The sequence below is a fragment of the Monodelphis domestica genome, chromosome 2 (assembly GCF_027887165.1).
Source record: "Monodelphis domestica isolate mMonDom1 chromosome 2, mMonDom1.pri, whole genome shotgun sequence".
In the NCBI taxonomy this organism is placed as follows: domain Eukaryota; kingdom Metazoa; phylum Chordata; class Mammalia; order Didelphimorphia; family Didelphidae; genus Monodelphis; species Monodelphis domestica.
Window position 1 is genome coordinate 251,454,206 of NC_077228.1, and position 14,038 is coordinate 251,468,243.

General features: G+C 35.1%; 1 protein-coding gene across 2 annotated transcripts in view; it reads right to left on the reverse strand.

The window, feature by feature from the left end:
• TRIM16 (tripartite motif containing 16) overlaps window positions 1-14,038 on the reverse strand; it is a 50,846-nt gene that overhangs the window by 9,199 nt on the left and 27,609 nt on the right. For both annotated transcript variants that reach the window (XM_056817480.1, XM_001374051.4), the window contains 2 exons: window positions 3,771-3,939; window positions 1,741-1,836 (listed from right to left, as the gene is read on the reverse strand). In XM_056817480.1, the coding sequence (XP_056673458.1) occupies window positions 1,741-1,836; window positions 3,771-3,939 (265 nt within the window). The remainder of the gene's footprint in view (window positions 1-1,740; window positions 1,837-3,770; window positions 3,940-14,038) is intronic.

Below are 14,038 nucleotides of genomic sequence, written 5' to 3' on the forward strand. Positions count from 1 at the left end.
AAGCCCAATCCAATATTCAGATCACAAGATCCTGCCTAGGCAAATGGTGGTATAAGCCAACTCATACCCCTTGCAATTTCAAACCTGTGGAGAGAAGTTTGGAGTCCCAGTGCAGAGCAGTCTTTAGACTGTAGCATCTAAGGGGCACTTTTAATAAATTTCCTAAGTGCTTTATGTGAGAGTAGAGGGCTAGGGGAGCTTTTTACAGGAGAAAGATGACTTATAAAAGAAAGAACCCAGAGTATTTTTGGAAAAAAAATGCTTTTTATGTTAAGGGATTTTAGAAACTGAAAATTGCCACCAGACATGAGCAGATTTGTGTGATTCATGTAAAAGACACAGACAGATTTGGAAGTACTACAGAGATGCAGTATCCCTTTTCTTCTTGGCCGCATGAAATGCTATAGGAAAAATGTGGTTAAGCAGATAATCAATCTTCTCTCCCCTACTTACTGTGCGAGTTATTTTATTAACACATCAGCTTGTTTGCAGCATGTGTTTAAAAAAATTCAAACCCTTGTTTCTAAGTACAGTATTTCATTTTTCAAGCTTTAGATTCACCTTAGTAGATTATGACAGTAAGTAAATGGCAGACGATAGGCACTAGGACTCAATAGAAATTTCCAAACTCATAAGATGTTGAAGGTGCCATTAAAACCTACCCCCAAAGGCATGATTTCAACTATTATTCATTCCTTTTTTTTCTCCTACAACAATAGACACAGCTTTTTTGGTATCATCACCATTCTAGAGATTACCATTGGCTAGTCATCACAGAGTAGACTTTAAAAGGCTCCGAGATCAGACTTTAGAGAATAAGAGAATAGCCAAAATAAATGTGAGGAAGATTTTTCCTTCCTGAGGATAAAATATGTAGGTAGGATATCATTAATAATTTCTGCCGCTCTTTATAATTACTTTCCCTGATGAGAAAATGGGGAGAAAAATGTTTGAATAATAAATCGTTTTATGATTGTTAAAAAACAACAAAAAAATAAATTGCTGAAAAGTCATTTTTGACTTGACTTATAATTTCAGCAACCACATTCTCTCATATTTTAGTCAAACCATTAATTTTAACCCTTACAAAAAGATAACTATTACAAAAAATGAATATTATGGAAATACAATAATACATGTATAATCCAGTGAAATTGCTTGTCAACTCTAGGAAGGGGGGAGAAAAGAGGGGAGGGAGACAACAAGAATCATGTAACCATGGAAAAAATTAAAAATTTAAATTAAAACAATTTTTAATGTACCAAAGAGCCTTTGTCCTTGCTGCTACCCACCTTGTACCTGGCAATTCATCACCCCCATTCCTGGAAGACTCTATCCATACCATGCCCATATGCCTCCCTCAATCTGCCCTTTCCAGCTCCTTTCCCCATCTCTCTTTGTTAGAAAAATATTTATTTAGTAGCTTGCACTCTTAAAATTTCAGCTCCTTGGTAAAAGACTGGGAACATGTGCATATAGACTGTTCTTCATTTTATAGGCATCTTATCAGTTCTCTTCCTGTTCTAGGAAAGTGGGACTTAATTCTTGTAGGGATCTGTGCTTGTCACAATGCCCCAGGATGCTTACTTCACCTCAGGGACTAAAGACCTAAATTTCACAGAGTTTGTGTCTCAGTTTACACTTCTTATTTTTCTAGTCTAGTTCTTATTTACAACTATAAACTGATTTGTAATTGTAGATTTAAATAATTTGAGAAGCATGTTATTCAATACAACTTACATTTGAGGAAATCATTCCTGTTGCTAGGTTCAGGTATTGAAGTCCAGTAATTGTGCGGCATGACATCAGACACTTGTGTACTTATCTTATACTCTTCTGGAAAATAAAGTGGAGTCATTAATACAGAATATTAGTTGGATAGTCAGGGGAGCTAGGAAACCTAACTTCCCTGGGGAATTCCCTCTACTGCTAATGATACACTTTAATAGGATGGGACAAATGTCCTAGTATGCTTAGTGGGTAAACTTTTGGGGGAGTTATTTTTCTCCAGAGCAAACTAATTTGCTAAAGATCCTAAAGCTTTTTTTGGATATGGATAAAGTGGAGGTTTAGTTTATCTGAGGCAGATTTCATCGGGCAGAACATGAGAAGACTAAGTTAGCTTTAGCAAGTAGAAGACAAATCACTTAACCTCTTGAGAACCCCAAGCCATTCTCTAAAACTATAATTTTGAGATAAATTGTAGGTCTGTCTTGGTGAAATTAGTTTCCACATTAGGAGTTCCCCACATTGTTGAAATAGGAGGCATGAACCCCTTCCCCCCATTACAAAAAAAAAAGGAGTGCCAAAAAATAAGAAATTTGACTGATTAACCATCCCTACCCCTTTCTCCCAGAGGTTTCATCTGTAATAAAGGAATATTGATATTTAAATAGTTCTATTTTTAATAAATCTATGATCCTTGAAATTTCTTGGAAGTATTGAAACAAGATAAACAAATGCTATCCTTAAATTTGATTCCTTTCCCTGTCATAGTAAGATCAGGTTTGTATAAGCATGTTGATATTCCTGATGAATGTTTATATAGAGGTGCATATGTATGCAATTATTTTTCCCACTGCTGCATATATATGTCATAATCACTCTCTGTAAGCAAGGTTTTGCTGGGATGAGTCAAAGGTCTTAATTCAGAATCATAGCAATAAATAGTGCTGGTGATTAGGGATAGGATAATCAAGCTCTGCTTTGCACTTCCCAGAAAGGAAATCAGATATAATAGGCTGTAATAACATTCATTAATGATATAGTATTTTCCTTAATGTTAACTAAAGGAATGAGAAATTTAAAATATTCATTGCTTCACCTGATATACCAACAATGGTAAAATTCCCCCCTGGTAGTGGGTGGAGGAGATAGATGATAAAGGGACTGGGACAATTATATGATCTTGCTCTACTTACATTTTTATGCAGAAAACATCTGGTTAAATGGATAATCAAAAGGCATCTTTTTTTTTTTTAAGAAAAGAGTTTTTACAGAAGGATGATATACAGCCAAGGGCAATTTGTAGAAAGAAGAAGAGGGCTTTGTTGATGGTCAGCCTAATAAGGATAGAGATTATGTGCTGGTTGCATAAATATATATAATGCCCATAGATTGGAAACTCCAGTGGAAAGTCAGAAAGTGACTGTACAATCTAATTGGCTTAAAGGAAAACACTGAAAACATTTAAAAAATTAATAAATTGCTATTTTAAGAGTAGGAGGAGAGGTAGTATCTAATGTTAGGTTACTAACTGGAAAAAAAAAGTATTTGCCAAGTTTCATCATTGTTTAATCTAAAAATTAAGGCCAGATGTATAATTTATAAAGTCACTTTCAGTTGTGCAATTATTTAAATTTTTGAACAAACACTAGCTTTTGTTGTTACTTCAATCCAATAAATTAATACAAAGTAGTTAAATTGAGTGTTGGCAAATCACTTAATATCTCAGTGCCCTAATAACTCTCTTAAGATATAAATTTTAGACAAGTTGCTGAACTGCATTAGTAAAGTTTCTTAGTATTTCTATATTGGGAATTTTGCTATCAAATTGAATTTGTGATCCAGACAGAAAACAAAACCGGGAAGACTGAGAAGTGCTATGGAAAAAGCCATATCTTAATTAGTACCACTCTTTCCCTTTCCTCTCCTTTTCCCTTCTACCTCCTCCAAGCCCCACCTTCCAACCCCTCTACTCCTCCCACAAGCACACACTGTAGCTGCGTCCCTGTCTTTTAAATTGCTCCATATATCAGGAGGGATTTTACCTTCCTTGGAAAACTCCTCTAGCTTTCCTTTGTAGTTCTGCAGAAACTGGAGTAAATGCTCTGTGCAGTCCATGATCACCTTTTGTATGCCAGAGAGTTTTTCCTTTAATCCAACATAAACACTGGGGAAAGGATTATACTCAATATTTTTCTTAATTTTGCAGTATTCCTAGGGATGGGAATAAAAGAAAGACCAAACAAAATATGTACTACCTCAATTGCCTCTTTTTTTTTTAACTCTTAACTTTTCTCAGTATCAATTCTAACAGAAGAGCAATAAGGGCTAGGGAATCAGGGTTAAGTGGTACTCGATCCACAGAGTTAACCTAGCTGCTCTGCTCAATTGCAACTTAAATTTAACTTCTAAAACAGTGATGGTGAACCTTTTAGAATTTTTAAGGACCATGTGCCATATCCTACCCCACCCCCAGATTGTCCCCCATTAGGTGCTATGCCTTGCTCCTAACCACGTGCTCTGCCCCTGACCATGTACAGTGCCCCACCCATGCATTTGGGGTGGGTCCAGGGGGCAGGGCCAAGCTCTGCAGGAAGGCTCTAGTGCCCCATACCCTCCCCCTTGTTTGGGGGGGACAGGGCCTGCCCTACTCCTCAGGAAAGGCACAGGCCACCAGACTCAGCCTTTGCAAAGGTGGAGAGAGGCTAGAATGCCCCACTCTCTGCATTCGGGGGTGGGGCCAGGCTCCCAGCTGGTCAAGCCAGGGGCCTGTACCTGCCTATCTTTGGCACATGTACCATAGGTTAATCATCATAATTCTAGAAGGTAGATGGAGTTGATCTACCAGAGGAAATAAAAGCTCAAAGATGTTAAATTATTCCCTTGATAACATACTTGTGAGCCTTCTCCAATTACTTCTCTACTGCTAGTAAGTATGGAAGAAAAGATAAAATTGCCCTCCCCAGATAGCCCCCAGAGATTGACTTCTGTAAGTATCATAAAATTGTCAGTGTCTTAGTGAGCCTCCTTGCTACCCTAGTCTTAACCAACACTGTTGTTATTATATGAACTTTACTAACATGTTTTAAACACAGACTAACCTCTCCTTAGAAACAGCCGTACTTTAAGACATAACTCTTGTACTATATCAGCCATTTTCCAGTAAATGACCCCCAGTGAACTGTGAGAACAGCTACAGTAGCTAGTGTCCCACAAGGTATCCTTTTTTTCTTTTATTGAGAAAAAAATATTTCACTGCTAAAGGATTCCAGAGCCCTGGGAAGGTTGTCCTTGTCTGGTCTGTTGGACAGTTTTCTTTGATTTAGTGAAACTATCTGCTAAAATGATAACTCCCTTCTCGATCTTCCATAACTAATTACACATATTTTTCCTCAACAAGTATACTACTCTTTCTGGCATAAAAAAGAATGGTCATCTTTTTTCATGAAGAGCTGCCTTTTTTGTTTGTTTCACATTATGACATATTGAATAATGTTTGGAAAATGAATGCTGCCCTAAAATTTGTTTTATATAATAATAAATACTAATGATAAATAAAATTTTATGTTTTTAAAAACATTTATATTTAAATTATATTAAATTTATGTTATATTTCAAATGCCTTCTATTTTTGAATTTCCCCTGATTGGCCAGAAAAAAAAGGTTTCTTGCTTCATTTTTAATTGACTATTTATTACTGTTATTTGACCCATATCTGGAGAAGCCAGATTAGTGAGTACTGATCCTCTTGAAATTCTACTATAAAGTTAGCACTTAAAAAATTATATCTTTCTACATATTTCCAACACATCACAGCAACAAGAATTAGAAAGAGAAATTCCATTTAAAATCACCCTAGACAATATTAATTACTTAAGAATCTATCTGCCAAGACAAAAACAGGAACTATATGAACACAACTAAAAACACACTTTCCACATAATTAAAACTAGATCCAGAAGAAAATTCATGTCCCTGAGTGCATATATTAACAAATTAAGGAGGGCAGAGATCAATGAATTGAACATGCAAATCAAAAAAACTTGAAAGCAAACAAATTAAACACCCCAGAAGAAAACCAAATTAGAGATCCTAAAAATTAAGGGAGAAATTAATAAAATCGAAAGTGATAGAACTATTGAACTAAGACTAGAAGCTAGTACTTTGAAAAAACAAACAAAATAGACAAAGTACTGTCCAATCTAATTTAAAAAGAGGAAAGAAGAAAAGCAAATTAAAAGTATGATAGATGAAAAGGGGGACCTTACCTCCAATGAAGAGGAAATTAAGGCAATCATTAAAAACTTCTTTGCCCAACTATATGGCAATAAATATGCTAATCTAGGCAATATTAATGAATATTTACAAAAATATAAATTGCCTAGACTAACTAAATAATCCCATATCAGAAAAAGAAATCCGACAGGCCATCAAAGAACTCCCTAAGAAAAAATTCCCAGGGTCTGATGGATTCACAAGCGAATTCTATCAAACATTCAAAGAACAGCTAATCCTAATACTATACAAACTATTTGACATAATAAGCAAAGAGGGAGTTCAACCAAATTCCTTCTATGACACAAATATCGTATTGATTCCAAAGCCATGCAGGTCAAAAATGGAGAAAGAAAACTACAGACCAATCTCCCTAATGAACATAGATGCAAAAATCTTAAACAGAATACTAGCAAAAAGACTCCAGCAAATGATCAGGAGGGTCATTCACTATGATCAAGTAGAAATTATACCAGGAATGCAAGGATGTTTCAATATTAGGAAAACCATCCACAAAATTGACCATATAAACAAGCAATCCAACAAAAATAACATGATTATCTCAATAGATGCAGAAAAAGCCTTTGATAAAATACAATACCCATTCCTTTTAAAAACACTAGAAAGCATAGGAATAGAAGGATCATTCCTAAAAATAATAAACAGTATATATCTAAAACCATAAGCAAACATCATCTGCAATTGGGATAAACTAGATGCAATCCCAATAAGATCAGGAATGAAACAAGGATGCCCATTATCACCTCTATTATTCAACATTGTACTAGAAACACTAGCAGTAGCAATTAGAGAAGAAAAAGAAATTGAAGGTATTAAAATTGGCAACGAAGAGACCAAGCTGTCACTCTTTGCAGATGATATGAAGGTCTACTTAAAGAATCCTAGAGATTCAACCAAAAGGCTAATCTAAATAATCAACAACTTTAGCAAAGTTGCAGGATACAAAATAAACCCGCATAAGCCATCAGCATTTCTATATATTTCCAATACAGCTCAGCAGCAAGAACTAGAAAGAGAAATCCCATTCAAAATCACCTTAGACAAAATAAAATACTTAGGAATCTATCTGCTGAGACAAACACAGGAACTATATGAACACAACTACAAAACATTCTCCACACAACTAAAACTAGACCTGAACAATTGGAAAAACATTAACTGCTCATGGGTAGGATGAGCCAATATAATAAAAATGACCATCCTACCCACACTCATTTATCTATTTAGTGCCATGCTCATTGAACTTCCAAATTTTTTTTTTTACTGATTTAGGAAAAAACCATAACAAAGTTCATTTGGAAGAACAAAAGATCAAGGATATCCAGGGAAATAATGGAAAAAAAATACAAAGAAAGGGGGTCTTGCAGTCCCAGATCTCAGACTATATTATAAAGCAGTGGTCATCAAAACAATTTGGTACTGGCTAAGAGACAGAAAGGAGGATCAGTGGAATAGACTTGGGGTAAGTGACCTCAGCAAGACAGTATATGACAAACCCAAAGATCCCAGCTTTTGGGACAAAAATCCACTATTCGATAAAATCAGCTGGGAAAATTGGAAGAAAGTGTGGGAAAGATTAGGTTTAGATCAACACCTCACACCCTACACCAAGATAAATTCAAAATGGGTGAATGACTTGAACATAAAGAAGGAAACTATAAGAAAATTAGGCGAACACAGAATAGTATACATGTCAGACCTTTGGGAAGGGAAATACTTCAAAACCAAGCAAGACTTTTGAATGAGTCACAAAATGTAAAATAAATAATTTTGACAACATCAAATTAAAAAGGTTTTGTACAAACAAAACCAATGTAACCAAAATCAGAAGGAAAGCAACAAATTGGGAAAACAATCCTCATAAAAACCTCAGACAAAGGTTTAATTATTCAAATATACAAAGAGCTAAATCAATTGTACAAAAAATCAAGCCATTCTCCGATTGATAAGTGGGCATGGGACATGAATAGTCAGTTTTCAGATAAATAAATCAAAACTATTAATAGGCACATGAGAAAGTGTTCTCAATCTCTTATAATCAGAGAGATGCAAATTAAAACAACTGAGGTATCACCTCACACCTAGCAGATTGGCTAACATGACAGCAAAGGAAAGTAATGAATGCTGGAGGGGATGTGGCAAAGTAGGGACACTAATCCAGTGCTGGTGCGGTTCTGAACTGATCCAACCATTCTGGAGGGCAATTTGGAACTATGCCCAAAGGGTGATAAAAAAATGTCTGTCCTGCTGGGCTTGTACCTCAAAGACATAATAAGAAAAAAGACTTGTACAAGAATATTCATAGCAGCGCTCTTTGTGGTGGCCAAAAATTTGAAAATGAGGGGATGGCCTTCCGTTGGAGAATGGCTGAACAAATTGTGGTATATGTTGGTGATGGAATACTATTGTGCTCAAAGGAATAATAAAGTGGAAGAATTCCATGGAGACTGGAACAACCTCCAGGAAGTAATGCAGAGCGAAAGGAGCAGAACCAGGAAAACATTGTACACAGAGACAGATACACTGTGGTACAATTGAATGTAATGGTCTTCTCCATTAGTGTCAATGCAACATCCCTGAACAATCTGCAGGGATCTAGGAGAAAAAACACTATCCACAAGCAGAGGACAAACTGTGGGAGTAAAAACACCTAGGAAAAGCAACTGCTAGACTACAGGGGTTGAGGGGATATGACTGAGGAGAGACTCTAAATAAACACTCTAATGCAAATACCAACAACATGGAAATGGGTTCAAATCAAAGACATTTGTGATACCCAGTGGAATCCTGTGTCGGCTATGGGTTGGGGGTGTGTGTGTGTGTGTGTGTGTGTGAAGAAAATGATCTTTGTCTCCAATGAATAATGCTCAGAAATGACCAGATAAAATAATGTTATTTTAAAAAAATTTTAAAAAGGTAAAAAGTTTCTTGCTCTCAAGAAGCTTATAATCTAATAGGGAAGACAATATACAAACATATATGTATAAATAAGCTATATGCATGATTAATCAGAAATAATCAACAGAGGGAAGACACCAGAATTAAGGAGGCTTCAAGAAGGGATTTTAGCTGGAATTTAAGTAAACCAGGAGGCAGAAATGAGAAAGTATCATCAGCTGGTGGAAATGCCCAGAGTCAGAAAATGAGGTGTCTTATTAGAGGAAATCAAAGAGGCTAGTGTTACTAAATTGCAGAAAGAAGGGGAAGGCAGTATAAGGTATTGATTCCAGGGGTTAATTAGAATTACATACAGAGGAGGGCAACTAGGATGATTGGGGTAAAGGGGTAAAGGAAAGGGAGCAAAGATTTATCAAATACCTACTATGTGCCACACATTGTGCTAAATGCTTTATAAATTTTATTTCATTTGACCCTTACAATAACCCTGGGAGGTAGGTATTTTATACTTGAGGAAACTGAGGCAGACAGAAGTTAAGTGATTTTGTTTAAAGTTGCACAGCTAGTATGTGACTGTCTGAGACTGAATTTGAACTCAAGTCTCCCTGACTCCAATTCCACTATGCCATCTAGCTGCCCAAAGGAATTCAAAACCATATCATGTTGAAGTTTATTTGAAAGAATTATGCCTCAGGAAGAAAAAAGGAGGATCCCCTTTACATTACCTTCAAATATTTGGAGGGCTGTCATGTGCAACTACTACATTTCTTTTGTTTGACCCCAAAAGACAAAAATAAGACTGATGAGTAGAAGAAATTAGAGGGAGACTGATTTCAGCTTAATGTAAAAAAGTTTTTCACAATGGAATAGGCTACCTCAGAAAGAAACTTCCTGCCAATCAATCAATTTTCATTAAATGCCTACCATGTGACGGTGCTAAGGGATACAGATACAAAGAAAGGCAAAAGCTAGTCCTGCCCTTAAGAGTCTCATGATGTAATGCGAAGACAATATACAAACAAATATATATGTATATATAAACAAATTTTATAAAGGATAAATCAGAAATAATTTATAGAGTGAAGGTAGAATTAAGAAAGTTTGGGAAAGGCTTTCTGTAGAAAGGAATTTTAGATGGGGCTTACAATGGAAACACCACTAGAAAACTTGGCAGGAATACTATTGAGATGATTTCTCCTTGGATATAGGTTAGAATAGATAACCTTTCAAACTTTTAAGGCTATTTAAAAGCCAAGTAAAATAGGTGAGGCAATAGGTAATAGGCAGTCATGACAGTGTGTCAGAGACCTAAATGAGACAATGCAAGAGAGAAAAGAAAGAGTAGAAAGTTGGCTCATTTGAGAATAAAGTGGCAGAGGAAGGCAGGGACTAACCTGAGCTTTTCCAAATTCCCTTCCAACAACTTTAAAATAATGCCTCAAATCTAATTCTAGAGTAGTAGAATCGATAAAAGGACAGAGTGAAACAATTTTCTACCTAGGACAACTTGGGAGATCAATAGGAAAGGTCTGCCTCAGTAGGGTGCTGGTTAGGGCTAGATCAGGGTACCAAAAATAGGCCTTAAAAGCAATTCATCAGTGGTGACAGCAGACTGTTGATAATACAGATGGTAAGGGGGTTGAATAACTAGACAGATTACATGGGATCTTTTGTTTACACTTGGTACAGGAACCTATTGCATTGCCTATTTGCAGTTCTAGGTCCTAGTTGCAGAGTTATTGGAAATACTCACTCACTAGGACTTGTGACAACAAAGGTATATGAGGCCTTTGTCACAGTTCCAGTGTGGAGAAGAGTGCTTGTGGTTACTAACAGACCAAAGCACAGGCCAGGAGAACAATAATCATCCCTTCTTTTAAAATTGTAATGCTTTAGAAGAACCAAAAACCTACAGATTCCCAGAGCAAGCTCTGAAAATATTAGCATAAAAACTCTGAAGCTTAGAAGACTGCTCCCTTCATTCCAGAACAGAGCAAAATTTTCAGATAAAGTTATAATAAGAAATAGGCTGGGGAAATGGGGAAACAACAAAAAAAGAACCTGATCATAGGAAGTTACTATGGTGACAGGGAAGATCAAGATACAAGAAGACAAAGAGCTACATGCAAAGCTTTAAAGAAAAATGTAAATTGGTCACAGGCCCAAAACAAAACAAAAAAAAGATTTTAAAAATCAAATAAGAGAGGTAGAGAAAAAATAGAAATAGAAAAGTGAAGCAAGAAAAGGTGAAAAGAAAGTCAATAGCTTGGTAAAGGAGGCACAAAAATAGTACTAAAGATAATAAAATCTTAAAAAATAAGAATTGACCAAATGGTAAAAGAGACACAAAAATCCACAGCACTGAAAATAACTTTTTAAAAAGCAGAATTGGTTAAATAGGTGGGGAAAGAGGTACCAAAAAAAACTTTTTAAATAGTCAAAATGGTCAAAATGAAAAGGGAAATCACTGAAGAAAATAATCCCTTAAAAATTAGAATTGGTGAACTATCCACAAGCAGAGGATAAACTATGGGAGTAAAAACACCAAGGAAAAGCAACTGCTTGACTACAGGGGGAAAGGGGATACGACTGAGGAGAGACTCTAAATGAACACTCTAATGCAAATACCAACAACATGGAAATGGGTTCGAACCAAGAACATGTGATACCCAGTGGAATCGTGCGTTGGTTATGGGAGAGGTGGTGGGAAGGGGGTAGGGGGGTGGAAAAGAAAATGATCTTTGTTTCCAGTGAATAATGTTTGGAAATGACCAAATAAAATAATGTTTAAAGTGGGAAAAAATAAAAAAGAAAAGAAAAGAAAATAGAAAAAAAGAAAAAAATTAGAATTGGGCAAGTGGAAGTTGATTTCTTGAGATATAAAAAAAAAATAAAATAAAATCCAAAGAATGAAAAAAATAGAAGAAAATGTTCAATATCTCACTGGAAAAAACAACTAACCTGGGAAATAGAGTGAGGAGACATACTTTATGATTTATTAGACTATTTGAGAGTCATGATCCAAAAAAGAGAAAAAAAAGAAATGAAAGGAATTAGAATAGGTAATGAAGAAACTAAACTATCACTCTGCAAGTGATGTGATAGTATGCTTAGAGAATCCTAAAGAATCAACTAAAAATTACTGAAATAATTAACTTTAGCAAAGTTGCAGAATAAAAAATAAAGCTACATAAATCACCAAAATTTGTTTAAATAAGTCTAGCAACAAGAGATAGACAAGATAAATTCTGTTATTAGATATATGGATGTCTGTCTGCCAAGACAAACCCAAGAACATAAATACAAAACACTTTTTGTATAAATGAAATCAAATCTAAACAAGTGGAGAAATATTAATTGCTCCTGAGGAGGCTGAGACAACATAATAAAAATGACAATTGTACCTAAATTTATTTATTCAGTGCCATATCAAACCACCAAAATTTTATTTTATAGAGCTAGGGAAAAAACAACAACAAAATTCATGGGAAGAACAAAAGATTAAGAATATCAAGGGGATTAATAAAAAAAAAGTGAAGTTGGTCTGGCAGTACCATATTTCAAATTGTATTATAAAGTGGTAATCATTAAAACAATATGGTTCTAGTTAAGAAATAGAGCAGTGAATCAGCTGAATAGATTGGGTACACAATACATCATAATAAATGATCATGGTAATTTGGTGTTTTATATACCCAAAGATTCCAGTTTTTGGAATAAGAACTCACTACTTTAAAAAAAAAAACCTTCTGGGGAAACTGGAAAATATTGGATTAGTATGGCAAAAACTAGATATAAACCAACATCTCAGACCATATCCCAAGACAAAGTCAAAATGGGTACATAATTTAGACATAAAGGGTGACATCTTTACATGATTGCACATGTAAAATCTATGCAAGATTGCTTACCATCTCAAGGGGGATGAAGTTGGGCAGGAGGGAGGCATCAAGAGAATTGAAGACTCAATATTCTTTGAAAAATGCTGGAAATTGTTTTTACTTGTAATTGGGAGGGGAGTAAAATAAAATTTAATACCTTAAAACTGAAGAGTGACATTATAAACAAATTGGGGTATGGAATAAATCACCTGTCAGATCTATGCATAAGGGAAGAATTTATGACCAAACATTAGAGAACATTATAAGATACAAAATGGATGGTTTTGATCATATTAAATTTAAAAGATTTTGCACAAACAAAAACAATGCAACAAAGAGTAGAAGGAAAACAGAAAACTGGGTGGGGAGAATTTTATAGCAAATGTCTTTAATAAAGACTTTATTTCTCAAATACGTAGAGAACTGAATTAATTTTATAAAAACACGAGTCATTACCAATTGATAAGTGGTCAAAGAATATGAATAAACAGTTTTCAGATGAATAAATCAAAATATCTATAAGCACATGGGAAATACTCCAAATCACTATTATTAGAGAAATTAAAATTAAAACAGTTCCGAGGTACTACTTCACACCTATCAGATTGGCTAAAAAATGTTGGAGGGGAGGTGGGAAAATTGGGATATTTAATGTAAAGTTGAGAAATGGCCTGTCCATTCTGGAAAACAATTTGGAACTATGACCAAAGGTCTATAAAATTCTGCATCCCCTTTGATGCAGCAATATCACTACTGGGTCAGTGTCCCAAAGAGTTAAGAGAAAGAGAGGAAAAGATCTATTTGTACAAAAATATTTTAGCAGCAATTTTTTGGTGGTAAATAATAGGAAATTGGGAGGAGGGATATCCATCAATTGGAGAATAGCTGAACAAATTGTGGTATGTGATTTAATGGAATACTATTATGCTATAAGAAAAGAAGAAAGAAGGGTTTCAGAAAAATCTGGAAAGACTTTACATGAACTGATGCAAAGTGAAGTGAGCAGAACCAGAACACTGTATACAGTAACAGCAATATTGTAAAATGATTAACTGAGTGACTTAGCTCTTCACAGCAATACAATGATCTAAGACAATTCCAAAGAACTCATGACAAAAAATGCTGTCTATATCCAGAGGAAAAAAATGATGGATTCCAAATGCAGATAGAAGCCTACTATTTTTCACTTTATTTTCTTTGTGAGAATTTTTTAAAATATGTGTCTTCTTCCACAACAT